The 25,775-nt window shown below is 46.8% G+C and overlaps 1 protein-coding gene across 1 annotated transcript in view; it reads left to right on the top strand.

The window, feature by feature from the left end:
• Positions 1-25,775, top strand: part of KIF6 (kinesin family member 6) — a 354,123-nt gene that overhangs the window by 184,837 nt on the left and 143,511 nt on the right. Inside the window, exon 13 of the mRNA XM_084890084.1 lies at positions 5,406-5,621. Coding sequence (XP_084746210.1) covers positions 5,406-5,621 — 216 coding nt within the window. The remainder of the gene's footprint in view (positions 1-5,405; positions 5,622-25,775) is intronic.

Below are 25,775 nucleotides of genomic sequence, written 5' to 3'. Positions count from 1 at the left end.
CTGCCTGGAGGCTAATGGTTATCAGGGTAAGGTGTTTTCCCATAGTGTGTGTCAACTGTCTTCCCCCCAGGCAAGGCAGATGTCTATGTGGAAAAGATGTCCTCCACTGTGAGAGAGAATGACTCAGCCCAGGAAACTTGGGGTGTCTGCCTTCTGAGCTCTAGCCCCCGAATCACCAGTCCTGAGTTCTGCTCTCATGGCTCCAGTCCACTTCATTCTCCCTCTGCCAGAGCACAAGGTGGGTGGCTCCACATGGAATTTAGTACATTGGCCCTTAAAGAGGTTGCCTGAATTTCCAGCCATCTCTCCCTGGAAGACAGCACCCCACTGCTTTTTCACAGCTAGACTTTTTGTGGGTACCCTCCTCAGTTTTGGTGCTCTCTGCTGGGTTCCCAGCTTGGAGATTAGATCCCAGAGTTCTCAGTGGCAACCCCCCACAGCTGAGATATCTCTCTGGGACTTTAGTTGTTGTCTCTGGGTTCGGGCCAGCCCTTTCATGCCTCTGTCCCTCATACCAGTCTCTATGTCGTCTCCACTTTTGGTCCTCGGGTATCAGGGTTCTCTCCCGCGAGTTTTCCATTGATTATTCAGGAAGTTTTTCTGTATTTTAGTTGCAATACCAGTTTGTTCCTAGGAGCATGTTCATGAAGCATCCACTTACTCTGCTACCATTTTTAATCTCTCTAAATACTCCTACCAACTTCTTAATCCCCTTCTGGGCTGAGGATGGTCTGTGCATTGAGGAGGGATGTCTTTTTTAAAAATATATATTTTTATTGATTTCAAAGAGGAAGGAAGAGGGAGATAGAGATTGGCTTCCTCCTTCATGCTCCCCACTCTCCTCCCCCCCCCCCCCACACACACACACAAACACACACTGGGGATCAAGCCCAGAACCTGGCAACCTGGGCCTGTGCCCTGACCAGGAATTGAGCCTTGACCTCCTGATTCATAGGTTGATACTCAACCACTAAGCCACCCTATCCCTTCAGCAAACAAAATGGAGCAACAACTGAAAAATGGAGTTGCCTGAAAAGAAAAATCTTTACTCTGTTTTTAGCCAGATACAATAGTTATTATAATGTTCCAGTTATATATATATATATATATATATATATATATATATATATATATATATATATATATATAGAGAGAGAGAGAGAGAGAGAGAGAGAGAGAGAGAGGGGGGGGGGGCTAAAATTTTCAGTTTATTGAAAAATGTGGGCTTTTATACACCGTCTTTTCACATTAAAATTTAAAAAATATTTTTGACTGCTCTGCAGTGCCCTTTCTATTTCATCCCTGAGCCAGTAAGCTAACTGGTTATCTTTAGCCAGCTGACCGGACACCAGGCTGACCACAGCCTCACCAGGGCCCAGAATTTGTGGCTTGTGTGTGGGTGAAACTGAAATGATGACTGAAACATGACAAAAGGAATTTAGCTTATGAAGAGCGGAGATTGATTTAAATGTAACTTTTCATTTAAAGGCCAGATCTACTGCTTTGGGTTCCACTTACAGATGTTCCCAAATTTGGGTTCCACTTACAGATGTTCCCAAATTTGGAAGCGAGAGTCTGTGAGTGTTCAAGACAGCAGTCCCAGAGGCCCCAGAGGCAGTGAGTTTAGGGTGCTGACTGTGGTGGCCGCCTGGGAGTGGCCTCCAGGGTCAGATACCCTGCAGGGACAGCAAGCTGGCTACTGCAAGAGTCCCTGTTGGTAGAGGGAGACCTCAGGTCTCCCCATGTCCTCGGTATTGTTTCCCATTTTATCTTTCAAGCTTCTAATGAAAGATTTGACACTTTTGCAGACTTTAAACATACATAAGACATTATCTTGGTCAGTTCTTTATGAACAGGTATTTTGGTTCATGTTTGAAAAAAATTTCTAAAAGGCATTTTTAGCTTCAGCTAGAGTGCAAAATGCATAAAAATAACCTATACATGAAGGGAGTCCAGTAACAAAGGGGCAAAAGAAAAAAGAGCACACACGTCTCAAACAGGAGGCAGGCACGCTGCCTGATTAACTTCAACTTCTCGTTTCAGTTGAGAATTAGCAGACCCTGTCTGTCTGATTCAGATGAGCGCTAGCTGCTTCATCGCCAGCCAGCAGCCGGGGCTCCCTCGGGGGGGGGGGGGGGGGGGGGGGGGAGACACTCCCACACAGGCCCCTGTGGGCCACAGGCAGTGTCACCCTGCATTCCTTTCCCCTCCCTCCCCATTACCCCCCCCCCCCCCCCCAATCCCAGCCTGGTCCTCGCTGCTGGCCCAGCCCCAGCTAAGCTCCGCTGCTTTTCCTGGCCTGGGTCCTGACTGAGGATCTTCTCCTCTAAACACTCCCACCAATTTCCTAATCCCCTTCTGGGCGGAGGGCTGTATGTGCCTGGAGGAGGGGTGAAAGGAGGTGTGACAGGGGGAGCAGTCTAGGCTGGTGTGCTGGTATATACGTTTATTTAAGAAGAGGGCGAGAGAGCACACGGCATCTCTCTTCTCCACTGCAGGTCATGGGGCCACACTAGATCTCTTCCTGACTGCCAGTACCTTGAGCAGGGTCCCCTCCCTCTGAGACTCATTCAAAATGATGGCGGGTGGGCAGTAGGCCGGGGAAAGGAACACGGAGCTCAAAGCCCGCACCCAGACCCACTCCTCGCGCTCCAGGCACCTGCTCCACACCGTTCTGGGGAGGAGCGGCCTGCCCTGCGGCCCAGGGGCAGGCAGAGCCAGGCTCCCTGGGTTGGCAGAGCGCTGAGTGGTGTGACAGACCAGACCCACATGCGACTCAGAGGGTGGGAGCTCAGAGGAAGGGAAAGAGTGGCCAGATCCCCCAGGAAAGGCTCCTGAGAGCTCATTGTTCTTCCCAGTTGGGTTAGACAGTTAGAGGATATTTTCATACATATTTTGTGGAACCAAGAAGGCCAAGACTGTGGCAGGAATAAGAGAGAGACGACTTACCAGGGAAAAGTGCTAATACTCGAGGTCGGCAAGAGACAGCACTGCGACCAAAATGAGTGGACGGCGCCGAATGTTGGTCTTGGAGAGAGAGTGAAAATGATGTCATTTAGTGTCGTAGTAGTTTGAACACCCCTTCTAATGCCCCTTGAGACAACATAACGGGGGTCCCCTAGTCCCCGCACAGCGCTGGTGGGAAAGAGGGCCCACGTTAAAACTAGTGGGAAGGGGAAGACCACAGGAAAGATGAGGAGATGGTAGCTTTGCATTGTGAGCTTTATCAAATGGGAACCAAAACACGCGGTTGCAGTCTTCCAGGGCCTCCCATCAACCCCGAATTCTGCTCAGACTGCCTCCTCCAGACCAGGAGGCCTTGGTGATCGGCCCCGCTACCCTGACTTCGCTCCTCACGCCCCTGTCCCGGGCAGGCTGCAGTCACAGGGACCTTGTTGTTGTTCCTCTAGCACAGGGTGTTTCAGCTTCGCACCATGCCATCTGCGGCTGCGCAGTGCTGTGCCAGGGGCCTCTCCTGTGCATCGTGGGAGCGTGAACAGCACCGCTGGCCTCTGCCCACCAGAGCTCAGTAACAGCACCTACACCCCCCCCCCCCCACTCCAGTATGACAACTGAAAGTGTCCCCTGGGTGGCACAGTGGCCCCTGCTGGGAGCCATGCCATGCGTTTCTCCTCAGGGTTTTAGCCCCGGCCATTCCCTCTGCGGAGGCCCCTTCCTGTGCCCGTTCTGCTTGCCGTTCAGATCTCAGCGTAAACACGTCCCTCTCAGAAAGGGTAGTGCCCAGTGCAGAGCAGTCACTCCGTTGATTGTGGCCTTTCTAAAATAAGCACTTTCACTCTCTCACATGTGTGAGTGCATGTGTCTATGCATGGATGCGTGTGTGTGAGCCGCCTTTCCCAGCAGGATGTCTGCTTCATGAGAGGGTGCCTTGGTGTCATATATTCCTGTGCTTGGAACACAGCCTGACACACAGCACACACTCCAGTGAGGGTCGCTGGGCAGGGAATGGAAGCTCATTGTTACTGCAGGGTGCGAACCCAGCCAGGTGTCTGCTGCTGCTGCTAACACACCGGGGCGTGGGAGACCCGGGCAAGCCCTGTTCTTTTCTGTCAGGCCAGTGTCAGGCACACAGGGGTGTGAGCACCTTTGGTCGGTACAGGTTTATTTGTTTTTTTTGTTTTGTTTTGTTTTGTTTTGTTTTTGTTTTGTTTTTGTTTTTTTTTTGAGGCAAAGACTAGGAGCCACATTGGGATTGTGAGAGAAAAACTGATGATCCTTCCAGAAATGGAAAAGTTGGAGTCAGAGCGGAGGAGAAGATGGAGGCAAATGACTTCCAAGTTACTTGCCCAAGAATAAGTGTAAGCGGACGTTCCCTCTCCTCTCTGAGTGAGAGTCAGTCTCCTCTCCCGCACTGTCCTCACATTCTCTCAGACTCCCGCATGAATGAAGCCGCCTCCAGGGCTGGCGAAGGTCTTGAATTGGTCTTACTGCTCCTGCAGTCAGAGCTCTGACGTTCTCAAGAGGGATTATAGCTTCTCCTTGGAGAAGGGACAAGAATCCCCTAGCATGCTGAGCCAGCAGAACAGTGATGGGGGGTAGAATGCAATGATTTTCTCTTCTGACAGTACCCATAATACACCTAAATACCAATGCACTTTAAAATGATTATTTATACTAGTAAGTTACCTCTTTCCAGTTCAGTTTCAGACCTAAAATTATGTATTTTTAAGCAAAGTGACTTAAAACCCACAGGAAGGTATTGTAAGGAAGCCTGGGGGTGCTCTGGGCACCAGGATGGATCTGGCCCATCCCCAGCAGGGTGGGTTCCGGGTTCTGGATTCTCTAGGCACTCCTGAGCAGCCTCCTGGGTTACCGTATTTTCTGGCGTATCAGATGACCTAATTTTACAGTTAAAACGTAGGTTTAGGCCTATATTCGCTGTATAAGACTACCCCCTACTTCCGAGGCAACACCAGTTCTTTTTTTAATAGACCGCCTCTCTGACTCTGGCCAATCTGAGCAGGCTTTTTACTAGAACACAGTGTTTTTCTTTTCAAAAGTCGTCTTATACGCCAGAAAATGCGGTAACTCTAATCTGCTCACTGATTATACCTAGAGCCATTGCCCCGCTGCCTCTCCGTGTTCACTCTGTTTTTATAAACCTTTCATAGAAACGGTCAGGCTGCATTGGTTTGCACGCCGAGCATCTTCCTGAGCTCTGGGTTGGCTATCTTTGCCTACGGCGGCACCATGTTGGAAGACCAGTAGCCTCCCAGCGTCCCTGGCACCACCTGTGACGCCAGGAGATTGAAGACTTCCCCTAGTCAGTCTTCACCACCTGGGAAATAGTGACTCTAACTGAGAATATCAATCTCATTTGAAACATCCAGGTTTCCATCATTATAATCTAGCATGAGTCATGAAATCCTTAAGTCACGCCTCAGATATTCTGGTCAACATGCTAAAGAAGGAAAAGAAGAAAGTTCAGGATGCCCTCCACGGATCTGGCACGGATAGAAACGAATCTAGGCGCACACAGAGCTCGCCCCTCCCCCCAGGGAACCCGGAGGGTCCAAGGACATTGCCGCCCTCAGCTCTCACCCAGGCCCAAGATTCTACCACTTTTGGGTACAGATCCAATTTGCTCCACAGAAAAACAGGTCAGTGATGTTTATTTATAAATATAGATTATAGAACCTTACATAGAATATCGTAAATTATACATCAGTATAACAAGTAGAAATAATGTAAGCAATTATCATTTTATCATTACATTCATTGTAATTCTCATTTTTATTATCTCTGATGTTTGTTGAGGTTTTGTAGTGGCAACAACAGCTACAAAAGACCCCATGTAAAGTGTATTCACCCTCAAAAAAAATTCCAGTATTCCTCCTCCTCCATTGTGGAATTCAGGAGAGCATCCTTTATTATTATTTTTTTAATATATTTTTATTGATTTTTTACAGAGAGGAAAGTAGAGGGATAGAGAGTTAGAAACATCAGTGAGAGAGAGACATCGATCAGCTGCCTCTTGCAGCACCCCCTACTGTGGATGTGCCTGCAACCAAGGTACATGCTCTTGACTGGAATCAAACCTGGGACCTTCCACTGAGCCAAACCGGTTTCAGCAGGAGAGCATCCTTTAGTGTTAAATGTGCAAGCATGAAAGCTCTATCAATTCATTTTTTTAAATTTTTTTATTATAACTATCAAATAAATGAAATCTTGGTTTCCAAAACTGATGGCCGAACTGAAACAATGTCTGAGTTGTCATAGGGTTGAGAGGCAGGTGTAGCTGGGTCCGGGGCCATAGCAGAAAAGTTAACTTTAGAGACAGGAACCAAGACTTCCCCCTGACATTGGAGGGAAGGATAAGGACAAGTGCTTCATTGCTGAGGTGATGACGCAGAGCTCAGTCCTAAATCCGAAGGAACTGTCTGCAGCAAAATAACTTAACGACATGATCAGAGTCTTCCATCGCGGGCTGTAAGCAAGCATTTTCACAGTGTTGCACGACCCAGGAGCTCCCCCACGGCAGCTCTTGACCAATACGTCAGTGTCATAGCCACTGAGCCTCCAGAAGCCCTGGTTGGCGTGTGCACGTTCCTTTTCCATTAGACCAGCTGCGTGCGATGTTCAGGAATGTGGCTGATGCCTTTCTCTGGAACACGTGGAAGAATCTGAAGTATGGAATGTACTAGAACAAAGGTTTAAACGCTTCCCTTTGGACAATATCAGTTGACATTTTCTGTGGAAATATTTTCTGTGTAAACGTTTGTTGGGATGGTGCCCTGACATGCAAGGTTTTCTAGACCATTTGGCTTACGAATAATTTGAGCCTGGTCTCACTCAGAAAGAGATTTTTTTTTCATTTATAAAGGCAAAATTGAGAAGCCTGAGTATATAGATAGCGATATTATATCCCTTTATCTCCTTTTAAGTTAAATTAAATTTATTGGAGTAACATTGGTTCATAACATACATAGTTTTCAGGGATGCAATTCGACACCTGTGTACTCTACCACATGCCCCCACCTGAAGTCTAGATTCCTGCCGTTACCATATATTAGAACCCTCTTACCTTTTAATTCCAAGTCTTTTTGCTCTGAATATGTTTTTAGCAAAACTGTAGGGCAAATTCAAAGTCATAGGAGACCAAAGTGTTGCTTTAGCCTTTATCATGGTGGCTGTGGAGAGGGAGAAGCATTACTTCTGGGACTGATCCAGCTGGACACCTGTACTCCGTGATGGGTGACAGCAGGCTAGAAAAGTAAGTGGCCCTCTGAGTGAGTAAATTGATCCATTCATTCACCTACTAGAGGCCCATTGCATGAATTCGTACACTGGTGGAGTCTAGCCGGCCTGTGCCCGATGGTGGCCATCAAGGATGGGATGGCTGGTTGGCAGGGACCGTGTCTGGTTGGGGTCAAGGTGCTCACTCAGCAGTGGGGCCAGCCAGGGGGAGGGGCCATGGGCCTTCCAATTGTTCTGCTGTTTGGTCAATTTCCATATTACCCTTTTATTATATAGAATTTGTTTATTCCTTTATTCCTTCAGCACCTATTTATTGAGTACACACTTGGTTTGAGGTATTGTGCTAATTATTATTATTATTATTATTATAACTAAAGCATACATAACCCTTGTATGTATCAGGGGCTATTCAGAGTTCTCTACCTGAATTAACTTGTCTAACCTTTACTTAAGTTCTTGTTTTACCCCATGTTACAAACGAGGACGCACATGGACAAACGCAGTCTCTGACCTCAGAACCCTTGAGCAATTAGCTACAAAGCACGCCTCTCTGTCACTGAGGGAGCACTCTCCGGGACCCCTGCTCAAGCTAACCCCAAAAGGGTCACGGGGTGCGAGTGTGGGGAAGGAGCGCTGCAAGCAGAACAATCACTTGGGTAGCTTTCAGGGCCTTTGTGGGAGAAAGGAGCGTTTGAGGAAGCGAAGGGGCTGGATGGTTGAGATCGCGGAGTGAGAGGCTGGGAAGAGCAGATTGGCAGACGACAGGAAGTTTGCACATGCAATTAGAAGGCCTTTACCTTAGTCCAACGCGAAGGATGAGATGAAGAGAGAGAGGTGGGGGATCAGAAGCCTTTAGGTCCTAGGGGACCTTTAGGTCCTAGGCGACAATGCTGTAGAGCCTAAGACCATCGGAAAACACAGATATTTGCATTACGATTCATAGCAGTAGCAAGGTTACAGTTATGAAGTAGCAACAAAAATAATTTTATGGTTGGGGGTCACCACAATATGAGGAACTGTATGAAAGGATCAAGGCATTAGTAAGGTTGAGAACCACTGCCTTAGTCACAACGCAAAGGATGGGATGAAGAGAGAGAGGTGTGGGATCAGAAGCCTTTAGGAGGTGGAGTAAAAGGGCCTGGTGTCTTCATAAAGGATATGTGGGGGGGGGGGGGGAGGTTGGAGGCGGGTAGGTGAGATTGGCCCCATGGTGTTTAGGTGACTCTCCATGGAGATAGAGAAGAGTGCCTCCCCAGCTCTGCAGCCAGAGGCACTGTTGCCATGGGAACATAATCTTGGTGTGTCTGCCAGCATGAAAGGTCCCAGTGAGTTCTCACATCAGAACCCCAGACTCATGAGGGAAGGAACTCTGTGTAGTGGCCTTTTCCAAAGGCACACACCATGTGCCCTGCAGACATGGCCTCGCTGCCCAGCCCCTCGCCGTGTGCGCCAGACCCTCTCTATTTCCATTTTCTCTTGCCCACACCATCTCTCTTCTCATAATTCTCCCTCCCCTCAGCAGCTCATAACCTCTCTCCTAACTCATCATTACAGTCAACTCTCAGCCACTCTTTCCCTCTCTTGATACCGCTATCGAGAAAGTCTATAGTTTTGTTCGGAGAATGAGTTAAGTTTACTTGAATAGAAAAATCACTGAAAAAAAATAATGGAAATTGTTTTCGAAGTCCAAGTACAAATGAGGTAAAAGAGATTTGGCACAAAGCCTCGCAGTTGAAAGGGTTTCTGAGTTGTTTTAACTGTCACTGGATACGGTCCTAGCAATAACTCTGAGGAGGAGCAGGCTCTCAAATGGGCTGATAATGATCTGAGCAGTGGAGGAGGCACTGCTGGGGGATTGGTTTTATTTTTTTGGCAAAACTACAGGTAGGATGAAAATGGCTGTGGATGAGCCCATGCTGTGCAAGGCAACAGGTAATGGGATCGCTCGTGGCAATGGTTAAGGTCCTCGGAGCTGGTTCGGCTTTTATTATTGCATTATTTTATACAAGCAGCTTACGTACTCTAGACCAAATCCAAAAATGCATTAGCATGCTGTTTGGAAAGTATTTCTGCCGTATGTAGGTGTTGTCCGTTGCCATTAACCGTCCCCGGCCTGTCCTTAATGTGGAAAGCAAGTAAATTTGGCCATCTTGTACTCCGAGACCTTGTAAATTGTCTCCCCTTTTGGATGACCCCCTTTTTCCACTTACCCCCACTTTAAGCTGAAAATGTCCCCTTTCAAGCTCCTATTGTGGAAAGGACATGAAACCCAATTCGTGGTTCTCTGGAGAATCAAAGCCACGGGGCTGCCACAGAGGAGGAGGGGAGAGGCGCTGGGAATGTAGTTGTTTTGGGGGTTACGTGTCTGTTTTGGTTTTATTGAAATAATAGGAGGGGTTGTTCAGCCTTGCCGTTTAGAAAGAGGCATATTGTTCTCTTTAAAATAGCAGCAGTTTTATAGTTTGTTTGGGTGGGAGTTCTTTGTTTGGGTTGGTTTTTTCTTTTTTTAGCTTTTTGTTGTTGTTTTGGTTTGGGTAGGGTTTCTTTGGGGTTTTTTTATTTTTTTCTTCCTGTTTCAGTTCTCTGACTGTAAGCTCCAAATAGTCACCTGGAGCCCTCAGTGTTCTGCAGCCCCTCCTCTCCCTTCCACTCTTTGAGATGGTAACAGAGCCCACCCATCACAGGTGATGTCACTGGCATTTAAAAAGGCGAATTGATAGCCAAAGCCAGGGCTCCAGGCTGGTTTCTCTTACTCCAGGAGCCTGTGTTCACTACAGGGGTCCTCAAACTTTTTAAAGTGGGGGCCAGATCACGGTCCCTCAGAGAGCTGGAGGGCCGGACTATATGAACTACTAATTCCTACTGTAACACCTCGGCTGCGCTCATTGCCCAAAAAACCTGGTGGGCCGGATCAGACTCCTCTGCGGGCCGCATGTGGCCCGCTGGCCGTAGTTTGAAGACCCCTGCTCCAGGATGTTCAGGAAGGCCAGGGCACCGCTGCAGAGGGTACCGAGGTGAACTGAGAAAGGCTCTCTTGACTCTGGACCCTCACTCACACTTAAGTAAGGAGGCTGGCTCCTAAGCAAAGAGCAGAAATTAAAGCAGCCAGTGCTGTCACAGGGATAGAAGCAGTGCTGTGGGGAGTCGGCAAAGAGGAATGTCAATAAGCAGATGGGGAGAAGCATTCCAGAGCCAGGGACATGGAAGTTGGGTCTCAGAAGACTGGTAGAATTGGGGACTCAAAGATGGAGTGGAGAAGGGTCTAAACATCCTAGGTTTAAAGAATGTTATGAACAAAGGTTTGGGAACAGGACACAGAAAAATGTGTAGAGTTGGCAGGGATATTTGTTTAGCTGAGGCCATGGAGATATACAGGAAGTCAGGAGAAATAGGGCTACAAGAATGAGGGGGGCATTGTTAGAATGGTCGCTTCAGGGAGCGGGAGTTGAGGCACAGACAATGCTTCGTCTTGCTGTGGTTGCCTGCATGTCTCTATTGGATAAGTAGGGACACATTATGAAAACCCGGGAATGCCAGCCCAGGGAATTTTCTTCATTTGGTTGCAAGGAAACCACAGAAGCAGAACGGGCCTGGCGATGGCTGTGCTCTGGGAGGTGTTTCTGGAAGGAATCTTCAGGGTACGTTGGAGACGCCGAGTACCTGGCTCCTGGAGACCTGAGCAAACGGCTTAGGAAATACCATCATGGTCCAAGCGGGGAACGATGGAAATAGAAGAGGTGGGGAGCCCAGAGCAGTTCCTCAGCGTAAAGGGCGGCTCTGTTTCTCCTTCTTCCTGGCTGTGGGTTCTTCTGGCGCTGAGGATGCAGCTGCAGGCAGACAGCTGGCGCGGGGCTCTCGGAAGCTGTCTCGGACCTGGGGCCAGCTCCTTGGGTTTGCTTTACTCTTGCTCAAAGGATGGCTCTCTAGACCAGAGCTGCTGCTGCTATAAACACTCAATATGCCCAACCCTCCACTAAGGTGTGAAGAAGAGCTCAAAGAGAACGTGATGGAGACGGAACTCACCCCTAAAACAACCAGATGAATAGAAGGAAGATGACAGTTTCTAAGATCCTTCTCAGCTTGCTTTGTGTTAGGCCGCAGGCGCAATTGCCCACCTCCTGCATTTCCAAGCTCCCATGATCCATGCCACCCTCTTTCTGGAACTGACCACATTTTCATCTTTGCATTTTCCTGTGAGTGCAGTTCAGGAGAGTCAGCAAACGGATCACTGCCTCCTCTGTAGCTAGCTCAGTGGCCAGACTCACGTCTGAAGAGCACAGTACTGTCACAGGAAGAATCGGATAGTGGGATAATGCCATATTTCTTACCTTGTCCTGAAGCTTAGGATGAAAGGCTCCATTTTTATTTAGTTATATCCATAAAGTAGATTATTGTCTGCACAGGCAAATTAATTCTGCAAATAGGAGTGATATCCTCAAACCTCCTCCTTTCAAACATAGCTGGGAGAGGCACTCCACCCAGGTCTGGTCCAGCACCCTTTCTAAACAATTAGGGAAGACCACCTACCCAAAGCCACTCACTTGCATGGCGAATGGCGAATGGGGCTGGGAATGGGATAGAGGGTCAGGAATATGAACACTGGGTCGGATGAAACCAGGCAACTTTATTTTATTAAACAGTGCATTCACCAATCAATTCTTCAGTTGGTTATTTTTAACTCAGGTTTCATTTTCTCCTGTGAAGGTAGGTAAGGCTCCTTAGGAAGTACAGCCTGAGCTAAACGTTTATGAAGAAGGGCCTGGGCCTCACCTATGGAGAGCAGCAGTTGGCAGAGGGAGAAGCTGAGCTGTGCTATGGCTGCTCCAGGCTCTGGAGCTGAGCAGGCCTTTCAGAATCCTCCGCTTGAGGCCAGGGGACAAGGCCTCTCTCCCTCGTGACCATCAGTCGTTGGATGTGGGCCTCCCCTAGCAGTAGGCATGGTTCTCAATGCAGCCATTTTTTCAGCTGAAAAAACTCCTAAGTAGGGTTGACAACTGAGGACTTTCTGTTAATGTGCCCCAGCAGCTGGAGGAATGAGTGTTTCATTTTTTCCCCTTAAATTTTATTTGTCTCATCTCTTCCACTGGCCTGTGTCATCACCAAATATTAGCTTGTTTTTTGTTATTTAGAATCCACATATGAGAGAGATCGAATGATACTTATCTTTCTCTTTCTGACTTATTTCACTTAGCATAATGCCCTCAAGGTCCATCCATGTTGTTACAAATTGCATTCTTTTTTATGGCTGAGCAATATCCCATTGTATCTGTGTGTCTGTGTTTGTATCACAATTTCTTTACCCATTTGTTCTTCAATGGGCACTCAGGCTATTTCCATATCTCGGTTATTATGAGTAATGCTGCATCGAACAGGGGATGCATATATCTTTCTGAGTCAGTGTTTGTTTTCATTGGATAAAAACCTACAAGAGCAGTTGCTGGGTCATTAAGCAATTCTAGTTTCCATTTCTTGAGCAGCCTGCTTCTCCTGCTTTCCACCGTAGCTACACCATTACATTCCCACTAACAGTGCACTGGGTTTCCGTTTTCTCCTCACCAACACTTCTTATTTCTTCTCTTTTTAAATAATGGCCATTCTGAAAGAGGTGAGGTGATATTGCCTTGTGATTTTGATTTGAATTTCCCAGATGGCTAATAATGTTGAGCATCTTTTCATGTATCTGTTGGCCCTCTGTATATTTTCTTTGGAAAATGTCTATTCAGATCCGCTCATTTTTAAATTGGATTATTTGGATTTTTTTATTGAGCTGTCCAAGAACTTTATGTATTTTGGATATTAGCACTTCAGATATATGATTTGAAAACATTTTCTCTCTCTCACTAGGCTGCCTTTTCACTTCATTGATGACTTTCTTTGCTTTTTAGTTTGATGCAGTCCCACTTGTTTATGATGCAGTCCCACTTGTTTGCCTTTGTTGCTTTTGCTTTTTGTGTTAGATTCAATACATCATTGCCAAGAACTATATCTTGGAGCTTACTGCTTACATTTTCTTCTAGAAGTTTTATTATTTCAGGTCCAATGTTCAAGTCTTTAATTCATTCTGAGTTAGTGTTTTTTGTATGATGTAAAATAGTAGTTGCGTTTTATTTATTTGTATGTGGCTGCCCAGTTTTTCTAACTCCATTTATTGAAATTCTATCTTTTCCCCCAATGTATATGCTTGGCCCCTTTGTTATAAGTTAATTGGCCACATTTACATGGACTTATTTGGGGGCTCTCAATTCTGTTCCACTGATCCATGTATCTATTTTTAATGCCAGTGCATTGATATCTGTAATATAGTTTGACATCAGGGGATGGGATGCCTCCAGATTTGTTCTTTTTTCTCAAGATTGCTTTGGCTACTTGGGTTTTTTTCTGGTTCCATAAAAAACATGTCAAGATTATTCAATTTATTTGAAAAATGCATTGCAATATCTTTCCATTTATCCGTGTCTTCTTCAATTTATTTTACTTATGTTTTATAGAAATATACAGATCTTTCACCTCCTGGGTTAAATTTATTCCTAGCTATTTTTTTAAGTTATTGATTCTTGAAGGGGTATCTGGATGGCACATCACAGAATGTACCACAGCTATTAAGTTTTTCACAACATCCAAAATATCAATGTAGTCCTAATTTAAGTGATTATTTAGCTTTCTAGTCCTTAATGTAACTCTATAGTAATATTAATATGACTCATAAAGCTGAATAAATATAAGAATTATGTAATCACTAATTTTAGCATTGTTTTCATGACAAATTATATTCTGCATTCCTATTTGGAATCCCAAAAACACATGCCCTATCCCTCTAGCATCAGAAACAACAAAGAAATAGTAGGTAGCTCTCTCTCTCTCTCTCTCTCTCTCTCTCTCTCTCTCTCTCTCTCTCACACACACACACACACACACACACACACACACACAAACACACACACAGATACATGTGCATACATGGGTACATGCGTATATACATATAGAATCTTGTCCAGACTTGGGCAATAGCACATCACTCTTTCACTGGTTATGTATTTCCCCTATAGAACATGCGAAGCCCCATGCCATTCTAGACAAGATGCATTCTAGACAATGTGAGCATTTCTTACCAGTGGCTCTGGGAAAATTGAAGGTCTATCCATAGCCACAGGAACAGAGGCTACTATTGATTCATTTCATAAGCAGTCACTGCGGTCAAGCTGGGTAGCAGGCATTGTGCTGGGTGTTGTAGATTAAAAGTTTGAAGAACACCCAGTACCTGTTAGAGGGCTTACAATCTGGAGGAATGGTCAACTTTCCCTGGGTTGGTTTAGGAAAATTGAACAGAAGAGGTGGTACTTAAACAAAACCTTCAAAGACTATTCACATTTATGTCTGTGAGAATGAATCGAAGAGTGAGGGAAAGGACAGAGCAGTGCAGTCTGGGAAACTTCTCAAATAAAAGCATGGAGGTGTGGGGCACAGGGTGTGCTTGTGAGGTTTCAAGCACTTGGTCTGGAGGGATTGCAGGGTTTGTGTGGAAACAGTGGCATTTAGCAAGAGATAAAGCTGAAGGGGTTTCAGCTCATAAGAAGCTAAAGAGCCATACTTTCAAGTTTAGCACTGAATTTTCTTGGCAGTGGGGAGCCATTGCAGCTTTGTAACTGTAGAGCAACATGGTCTAATTTCTGTTAAGGAAAGATCACTGAGAGCAGTGTGCTGAGTAAATCAGAAGCTGGATGGAAGGCAGGGAGGATGTTGTGGTAGCATTTGAGGTAGGAAGTCATAAGGGCTTGAATCAAACCAGCTACAGTAGGAAGTAGAAAGATGGGAAGTGAGTCAAAGGTTCACAGAAGAAGGAGAACTGATCTGCACTGAATAGAATGGGGCTGAGATGGACAGTCTATGGTGACTCCCAGTTTCCGAGTGGATACGGTGCCATTTACCAAGGCAGGGAACACATGAAGAGCAGCAGGTTTGGAGGGAGAGTTCAACTGTGGTTTGATTATGGGTATGTTGAGAATGAGTATGAGATGGGAATGTCTAGGGCAGGGGTCTTCAAACTACGGCCAGCGGGCCACATTCGGCCCACAGAGGAGTCTGATCCGGCCCGCCAGGTTTTTTGGGCAGTGAGCGCAGCCGAGGTGTTACAGTAGGAATTAGTAGTTCATATAGTCCGGCCCTCCAGCTCTCTGAGGGACCGTGATCTGGCCCCCACTTTAAAAAGTTTGAGGACCCCTGGTAGGGTAATAAATATATAGAGCTTTAGTGCTCAAGGCAAGAAGTTAATTAGAGAGATGAATCATGGACCTGTAGCCAGGAGAGTGGATAAGGTGGCCCACAGAGATGGGTCGCAAGGATAAAGGGGGGAAAGACCAACAGGAAAGCATGTAGGATCCCCAGTATTAATGGAGTAGACTGAAGCAGAAGAACCAGCGAAGGAGAATTAGGAAAGGCAAGAGAGAGGGTCCGAGAGAGTGAGATCTCAGAGGCCAGGCAAGAGGTTGTGTGTCAAGGGGGGGGGGGGGGGGTGGCTCACAGCGTCGAATGGTGCAGAGTGGCCAATGGTCAGGTTAGATGAGAACTACAAATCTGTTAGGTCTTGATGGTAAGTGATGACTGACTTTTGCCAAAACAATTTCCAAGAGTGTGGAGGCAGACGGCGCCCTGGGCCAGGTTGAAGAGTAGGAGGTAAGGAAGTGAGACAGGCAGGAATGGTCACGCAGACAGATGACTAGAGGTGAAGGAACATTGAGGCCAGGCTTGTTAAGTGGAGTTTCTCTGTGGATGTTGAAGTCATTTGGGATGCTGGCAACACATGGGTGGAAAATGAAACTGTGAGCCAGGAGCCCAAGTCTGTGTAGGGTAGCTGGGGGGTTTGTTCCTTGGTTGGACCAATATCTTCTGAGTAGCCTTACATTTCAGCGTCGGAAAGCGTGGGTAGCAGGACCAAATGGCACAGATCTCAAAGGAGGAAAATGTTTGGCCTTGGCATTAGAGAGTAGTGATTCCAAAACGGTCTCGGTGAGTCAGAAGGCCAGCACTGTCTCTGCCCTGCTGGCGTTCATGCGGGAGTAGAAGGAGATCCTCCACATCCTCTGGAGAGGGCTCCAGACGGGGCCGTTTCCCTGGAGGGGAAGCAGGTCTCAGTGACGAGAAAGAGCTGACGGGGTGTCCCGTGACAAGATGGAGCCTGTGGGAGGGTGAACTGGCCATGGAATGAAGGGCCCAGAGAGCAGAGCTGGATGGGTTCTCAGGGAGGCCAGCAGTGGAGGAGGGATGGGTGGGATGAGACAGGTAGGGCAAGGGGGACAAGGATGATGTGTGAGGTGACAGTTGCTGGGGCTTGCATTTTGTGGGTGGGAAAGATGACAGGGATAAACGTCCTGGTAAGACAGAGGTAACAGAGACAGGAAAGCAAAAGAAATGGAATCGAATCCAGGAGACTCTTTTTTCTGGACTGTTGTAACCAGGTCAGGCACAGAGCTGAGAATCCTCAAACCTCCTACCTGACAATGTTAGCTGTTCTTCACGTCCTGTGGCCATCATAGCCAGACGTCTTCCTGTGATGAGAGGCGGCCACTGCACTGAGCTGCGTCACTCAGCCTCACCCCGAAGCGTGAGAATTCCATCGGCACTTCCTCTTTCAAATACTGTTTTCCAAGATTGATAGCAACAAAGATGAACACGGTTCTGTCAGTGTGTTCAGCAGGGAGTGTGTCTTGGAAACATGATAAACGAAACCTGTCTTTGTAGCACAAGACATGATCTTTATGAAACATCTATCAATCGCTCGGACACCCAAGGCAGAATGTAGCACTGTGCACCCGCAGCACAAGGCATAGCTGGTTTCGTGTTCTGATCCCATTCTTGATAGTTACTGCAGTCAGTGCACAGGCTGAGGAGAAGGGGGGGTGGGCAGGAGGGACATGTGAGGTCACCTGGGAAACCATAAGCACCTCTCTGCAGGGTACCTGTGAGGCTGGGCTTTTATTAGAACCTCAGTCATAGTTTGCCAAGCCCTTCTGCACCTGTTACTCTGCCTGGCACCCTCCCAGCCAGAACGTGTTGCTGAGAAACGCTGCTCTGCCCCTCCTGCTGCATTTCAAGCTGATCTCTCCTCCTCCCGTCCCCTCACTTCTAGTTCTGCTTCCGGGAATCTGTTCAGTTCCTAGCTCTCGGTTATTCTGCTTCATTTTGATGAGCAGAGATTTCTTGGGGATCCTCCAGCACCCCATCTTCTGACCATCTCCCACCTCCTGAGCTGTGCTGTGCTGAGACTGTCCTGAAACTCTCAGAAGGGGAGTGGCTCCTGGCTGCGGCTGCCGGACTCAGAGGCAGAAACCCAGGGCACTTGCTTCCATCCAAACTGAAGCTAAACAACACGTTTCATTTTTTAGTGCAAATGGGCCCCTTTGATATTTGGAACATACTTACACTGAGAAGTTATGTGTTATCTTCCTGAAGTTCAAATTTAACTGGGAAGTCCTGTATTGTACCTGACAGCACTGGCCCAGGCCTGCGCTTGGTTGGGGTGTTTCCCTGGTGTGGGGGTTCTGTCGCCTTTGAGGAACCCCTCCCAGGAGAGGATAACGGGGTCTTGTGGGCTCTTTAGCATGCAGACTGCTGCAGGGCTCTCTTTTGGGGGCGGAGAGGGAGGTAGGGGAAAAGGAAGATGGAGTCATTATTCATGTTATCACCAAACACTGAAGCTTTCCTCCTTTGTCCTCCACTGTTCCTTCCTAGACGAGTGGAGTTCTAGGCCCTGGTCCCTGGAGGGGCCAGGGGAGTCACACTGCGTAGTGTTTCTCAAACTGTAGCCTCAGGACACCTGTCCACGTCGCTCAGTGTGTTGTCTGTGAGGACACAGTTTGGGAAAACGTGCTGCATGCGGTTCCCCGTGAACACTTTTTGCTGCAGGTACAGGCCGCCGGTACCTCCGCATCCAGCGACTTATTCTCCAGAGTCACGGTCAGCGCCCAGCACTGATGCTAGCCGCAGCCTAAAGCTCTCCCTGTCTCCCTGTGAGGGTACCCCCCAGCCCAGGCCTTTGTACCTGGCTACTTCTGGAGATAAGTTTTATGACCGACACTTTTCTTAATAATGTGGCTTATTCTTTTGGAAATTTTTCAGATGCCCAGATATACTCTGAGCCTGGCGAGTCTCCTCTGCTGACAAACCAAAATGGAATGCTAGATGCACTGCTTTCTCCCTGAGGGACTGTCCACACTCACTAGTCACACAGTCGGGCGCCCAGGGGTGTTTATGGAGGCAGCCCGATGTGGAGGCTTCCCATTTAGGTGGTTTGAGTGACATCTTGAGGCATTTGAATGGCCTTACCCAAAGGGGTTTAACAGGAGCCAGACAATGGCCCTTGGGGAAGTGTCTTCAAAGCTCATTTCCAAGCAGGGGCCCAATGGAGGAGTAGCGCCATCTGGGTGTTGAGTGTCTGCGTGGTACCTTTTTTCTTTTCCTTGAGGAGAAATGTACATCAGCGATCACACACTAATGCCCCACATGCCTTCTTTATAAGAGCGTGGAATCTGACTTCATATATCACGTCCTCCATTGCTCAATCACTCTCCCATGTTACAATTCTCCCATAATAAAACCGCAGGGAGACGTGTCACCTCAATATATTACAGCCCACTGACGTGACATGAGAAAGGGCACTGAGCCTTTTTAACTATTTGTCTACGATGCTCATCGCTTAACTCAGATAACAGAGTACTAACTCATTTCCTTTAATCACAGCAGTGCACCTATATGTGTCTGTACATGTACTTCCATGCTTACATCACACACTCACACAGCATACATGCCTAACACACAACACACATGCATACACAACACAACACACATACATGTACACATAACATGCATATAACACAGAGCACGCCACATACTACATTCCCACAACATGCAGCACAACACACACATAACATACCACACACTCACACTCAAACAGCACATATAACATATCACACATACAACACACACAAACACACACAAAAAAAACACCACACATACGAACCCTTTCGTTTTTTGTGCTTTTCTAACGCAGCCTGCCCTGTCCCATTATTCCTCGTCTGTAGTGAATTAAACAAGTGCCATGCTTACTGGTCCAGAATTATCTAAACGGCTGGTTTACTGACTCATAGGTTAAATTTCCATTTCTTTCCATCCATTAAGTCCAGCAGCGACTGGATCGCTATCCTCCAGCATTTCTCTGGCCCTTTATGATCTCAGTGAATTCCTTTGACCCACTTTATTCTGTGAACACAGGGATCAGAGCAGCCTTTGGTCGGTGTGAGGTCATGGAAAGCGATGCTCTCCTAATGGGGGCTTTGTGCCTCTCACCGAGGTGCAGGGCCGTGTTTGACCGTGTCCTACAGGGAGAGGACTCACCGCTCACTGCTCTCTCCCCCACCACCAAGGCCTGTGGAATGAGTAGGTTGGCTTGGATATACCAGAGATGGGCTCCTTAAAAAAATGTTTAAGCAGAAGTAAAATCCTAGCCTGTTACTGTATTCATTTTATAACTTAGTTGCTCATTGCCCCTTCCATCTACTGTAATTACATGTGCCATGTGAAATAACCAATTCTTGCCATTAGCAAACAGAACCCACAGGGCCTCATCATCCTCAGACTCACCGCTTTAATGGAGAATTGACAATTTTTATGGAGTAGTGTGTCTGACAGAAGGTTGACTCGGGATTTAAAACCCTGTCTTCAGCGGCGCAGGCAGATGACAGTGCAGTAGGCGGAGTCTGGGGCATCCAGGGAGAACTCCCTTCCTTCCGTGCCGCTCACTGTCAGCACAGATCTGCCCATCACTAAGGTGCAGGATGGTCAGCCCCTGCGGGAGCCTGGATTCTCCATATAACTCTGCTCTCCACCCCTTCCTGGTACCACAGAAAGAACCTTCTGGCACCCGGGGTGTTCTGCCCAAAATATTCTCCTTCTCCCCGAGGCTCAAAGTGCCTTCGTTCCAGTTCCTCTTGGATGAGTGAAATATACCTCATTCCACCTCATTCCACCTAGTACACTTCACCTAGTCAGCTCCTTTCCCTGCAAAGACAGATGGAATTGGAGGGAAGGACACGAGGGTGGGGCACTACAGCGATGGAGGCCTCTTTTCAGAAGCCTGGAGCTGATGCACTGCAGTGGGTGAGCAGGCACAGTGAAAGAGGGGACACAGTGGAAGGTGAGCACAGTGGGAGGGTGGGCACAGGTGGAGGGTGGGCACACTGGGAGAGTGGGCATAGTGGGAGGGGGAGTACAGTGGGAGAGGGGGCACAGCGGAAAGGTGAGTGCAGTGGGAGGGCAGGCACAGTGGGAGGGTGGGCACAGTAGGAGAGGAGACACACTGGGAGGTGGAGTATAGTGGTAGGGCGGGCACAGTGGGAGAATGGGCAGAGTAGGAAAGCAGGCACAGTGGGAGGGTGGGCACTCTAGGAGAGGGAGCACAGTGGGAGGGGAATTACAGTGGGAGAGTGAAGACAGTGGGCACATTGGGAGAGCGGGCACAGTGGGAGGGTAGGCAGAGTAGGAGAACAGGCACAGTGGGAGAGGGGGCACGGGAGAGGGATTACAGTGAGTGGGTGAAGACAGTGGGCACATTGGGAGAGCAAGAAGAATGAGGTTTGCTCTTCAGAAATGCGGCTGTTCTCCCCTGTTCTCCTCCAGGGCTCACTACAGTCAGGCACAGCGTGGCCTACTGGGCGTAACTCCTGGTTGACAGGAGAGAGCAGGGAAGGAGTCAGGACCCATCGGCTGGCTTCCCAATAACTGACACGGAAACCTGGGCTGTCTGCTCTCAGGACAGAGCCCACACTCTCTGGGCACAGCGTGTAGGAGTTTTAAGATTATTTTATGTTGCACTGCACATGGACACACTTCCACACAGCCTAGCAAGAACCGATGCCGTAGAATTTTCACTTTTACAAGTAATACTTACGCAGATTTTCTCTCTAAAATACTAAACCTTACAAGTAACATCAAGTTTCCTTTGATAAACTTCCCCAATCTCCCTATCACCACCTCCCCAGTTAGAACTGTGTATATGAGATCATTTCTTTGACTATTTTTCTATGCACACACACATGTATACTGTATATTTACATACATATGTATGTGTATATTTGCATACAAATAATATGTTATTTAAAATAATTAAGTGCTATAAATATTTATTTTATAATATATAGCACATTTGCATAATGTATAATATATAATGTAGTATCCTATATAATAAAAGGTGAATATGCAAATTGTCCCCTCGGGTGTTTGACCCACCAGGAGTTTGACTGCCCACTATGATATGCACTGACCACCAAAATGAAGGAAGGCCCCAGCTGGCAGCCAGAAGGCCCTGATCAGTCCTGATCACTGGCCAGGCCTGGGGACCCTACTGTGCACAAAAACCTGTGCATGAATTTCATGCACCAAGCCTCTAGTATAATATAATTAAGATATGTAGATAATATGAATGCATTTATTATGTATAAATACATGTTTTTCTTTATTTGTATCATAAACCCATAGAAGATATATGACACTGCTTTATGTGAATATTTTTGTACAAGCTCTAACATTCATGTCTCGATATTCAGCCAAGTTTAGGTGCTTGCTCTACATTGGGTCTGTTCCAGGTGCTGGCAGGTGAACTCAATAAAACAAAGTTCCCACCATCATGCAAATGCTATCATTCTGGAACATTCTCACTCAATAACATGTCTTGGAGGTTTATCCGTTTGCGTACATATGGACCTACCTCAGTCCTTTTAAATGATGAATAATGTGTTTGTAACACAGGATTTAGACAGCCCCATAATGATGGGATTATTGTCATGAACTGACCAGTGTCAGGCCTGCTGGATAACTCTCTACAGTTGACTGGAGAGATATGACCTCCTTCATCACTTGTGATGGTTTTGTCAGGTGCATTCTGTGTTGTCAGACCAGAGGCCCAATGCAGAGACGTATGAGAGGGCTGGTAAGAGAGGATTTCTTTTTCTACTTAGGACAACGCATCAACATTTTCATGATAAGAATCAGAATTAGAGTGGGGACCAGAAGAGTAGACATAGAAGAGAGTTGTGGGCAAAAGACCTGTGCAAAGATGGACGCGATCACGCCAGAGAAGCGAGGTGCCAGTTTTATCTGAGCCCAGATCAGAGACTGGGAAAAACCCTTTTTGGTGTTAAACTCCCATTTTTCATCTTCCAGTATGGTCCCCATTCACGACATCACCTACTTCTGTTTTCAACCTGTGTTCCTACCTCCAGACATTTTCAGTCTGAACAATCATAGAACAGCCTCAAGTGTATAACAAAGTGCAGGCCTTGTAATTGAAATATGTTTTTCCGTCATTCCCATCCGCATAAATTTTATGTATGTTATAGACACAAAAGTGTTTTCATAGTGTTAAAAAATTAATAGGTTTCCTCGTTCTCTCTTTCCTGTTGAGGTTTCGGGGCATGTGCTTTATTATAGAGCTGCTTCATCACAGCTTCACATACGAACATCACTGACGCCTCCCTTGGCTTGTCCACTGTAATCACCAAAGCAAACAGTACTGACTTTCCCACCATTCGTCAAGTTTCGATGTTCAAAGTACGCTATGTGATTTTCCATTTTTTTCATGCTTTCATTTAAACCTGAAAATGAATGAACCAAATAGTGAGGGAACTCATCCAGTCTTGAGTTTAGATGAGTATTTGGGGGAACTTCACTCAAGTGGCTCCATCAGTGAGATAATCAGATGTGTTTCATCTTTTTTTTTCTATGTGAATATTATCTATGGCTTCTATCTGTGTTTATCAGCAAGAAAAGCATTGGTGGACTTAATTGAAGTTTTGATAATCTAGTTTCTTTGTATTCCGGGGTGAGTCTAAGGAATGCAAAAATTAAATCGTACGCATGTTGTGTTTGTGTAAATGTGTAATTAATAGGTATGTAGAGGATGCATTTGTGTTCTTCCCTGGCTTTGTTCCCTGTGTGAGGAGGTTTCTCTGCTCTCAGCCTCTCCTGTCATTCTCTCTGCCTAAATGCTGATGCCCGATGGAGGTGACATCACCTGGGTACCGGCAAGGAAAGGACAGCAAATTGGGCCTCATTTGAGCCATTTAACTTGTCAAAGGAAAGAGAAAAACAGAAAGAAAATCTTGCCAACTTTAACATGTTGTGGCCCTAGATCTAGACTAAACAGCCCTTTTGTAAATGCCACTGTTGGGGAGGACCCAGTTTTTGTGGGGTCTGAAGCTTATGCAATTTGGGGAGTTCTCTTTCAGAAAAAGAATATAAAATTATTCATTCAAAAGTAAAAATTAAATTAAATATTTATGAAATATGAGGGGGGGGGGAAACAATACTGGCACATTGTAAATTTTTAAAAAGCTAAAAAAATTACAGAATCCAGAAAAATATAGTATTTAATTAACACATCTCTGTAATACTTTTTCTTTACATTTTTGCTGTATAATCTTTGCTCAACACTTTCTATAACCATTTTGTAATCTCATTTTTCATAGACAGAATAGAAAGATAACTTGATTTTCCTCCTAAGCATGATTGGCTGAAACTTGTTTATATTATTGATAGTTTAGGAAATATTATTTTGGCTTTGCAATTTGTCATCGTTAATGTCATATAAACTGTTAGAATTGTCAATATTGGGGAAATTCTATCATGTTTCTTTTGTTATGGGCAGTGGGAATGACACCAGGTCTTAGACCAGTTCACCAACCTTGGTACTTGAGTTCTGACTAGGAAAGAATTCAGAGCCAAGACTCCAACTATAAGAGAACATCTATATATATAAAAGCCTAAGAGATTGAACGACCAAATGACTGGTTGCTATGATGTGCATTGACTACCAGGGGGCAGACACTCAATGCAGGAGCTGTTTCCTGGTAGACACTGTGCTCCCACAGCCAACATCCCCCTGCTGGCCAACCTCCCATGGTCCCTCCCCCTGGCCAGCCATCCCTAATTGACCCCAATCACCAGCCAGGCCAAGTAACCGGATTCTGCACTGGCCCTTTAATTTATTTATAAAATCACAGAGATGGAAGAAGTAATTCATAGAAGAAATGGACCGAGGAAACAAGTTATAGAGGCAAAGGAAGGGCCCTAGGAGCTTGAGAGTAAGGAAGGTGACATGCCTGGGGATGGGGTTTGAAAGGGGTAGGAGGAAGGGAAAGGCAGGGGTGTGCTCCAGGGAGGGAGCATGCTGGTCCTCCACCCTAAAGGTTTCAAGAGTGGAGATTTTAGGGAAAGTCCCACAGGAAGATCTCAATAGAATATTCAGCAGTTTTCCAGATGTGTCCTTTCATGGCCATGGTCTCCACTGATTAGTGGGCACCAGGGCAGGGGGTGATTATTCAATGCACCTGGTCCTGAGGTTAGCCCCGGTGTCCTGGTTTTTCTGCTTTTCTGGGCCTGGAGCTGAAACACAACTGAGGCCTAGATGTTACCTATAGAAAGGAAAGGTCAGAGGTCCAAACAGATTGACCAGTGATATGCTAGGGCAGGAAAGGTCACCCTGGGGGCAAAGTCCCATCCTATAATTGACCTTTACTAAGCATCTGGGGTTTTCCACCCTGATGACCTCTGTACCTGGCCCGTGGTCTTGCTCTGCTCACGTCTAACTGCCCACCACACTTTCATATATGAGCCATCAGATTTGAAGGAATTTTCCACCTCCACAGGCCCATCTCTGCGTTCATACATTCAAACCTGTTTCATTCCAGTACCAAAGTCCTCCAGCACTGGTGACCCAGGGCATGTTCATATCGTGGTATAACCTCTAGACCTACACCTACCTTCCTGCCACATGCCAGGTGAGATGGCTCAGTGAGGGAAACGCCAGGGCCACCAGGAACAACTTAAGCAACTGAGAACCAGGCGACTATCTTACTCTACAACCAGATTAACTTTCTCCTTAGACCCTTAAACACCAGTGGTCATTCTTGCACTCCACACTTCCAGCCTGTGGGAAGATCTGCAATTAAAATATCTGACTTTTAGAATGCTTACAATAACCCGTGTGCCCATCGACTAGGATCCTCTCCCTCTCTGCCAGACTCGCATGCACGTGAGTGGCCCTGAAACTTGGGCTTCATTGGCTTTGTGGGAGCAATGCCTGACCACACTGTGGGTTGTGGTGAAAAGGGGTTGAGAATCTAGAGCACATGTGTCAAACACAAGGCCCGCGGGCCAAATCCAGCCCGCCAGGCCTTGCAATGTGGCCCGCACCGCGCTGTCATCACTGCACTCCGCTGTCAGTTTATGACATTGTCAGTTTATGACTGTTCAGTAAACCATTCGGCCCGCAATTTAGGCTGGATTTTAGATTTTGGCCCCTTCTCTGATTGAGTTCGACACCCCTAATGTAGAGTAATCAGGCTGCCAGTGCCTACTATCTGTGTGCCCTGGGCAGGCTTGGGCACATGGGAGTCTGGTAGGGAGGGAGAGGGAAGCCTGATGCAGAAGCCACAAGATCTGGGAAGTCACCTCCGAGTTAGGAATGGTGATGGCAGCATAACTAATTCAGTGTGAGAGCCACATCCATC

Source organism: Pipistrellus hanaki, assembly GCF_964339955.1.
Source record: "Pipistrellus hanaki genome assembly, chromosome: 7".
Taxonomy (NCBI): domain Eukaryota; kingdom Metazoa; phylum Chordata; class Mammalia; order Chiroptera; family Vespertilionidae; genus Pipistrellus; species Pipistrellus hanaki.
Note: the sequence above shows the minus strand (reverse complement) of the source record. Positions and strands in the feature narration are given on the sequence as shown.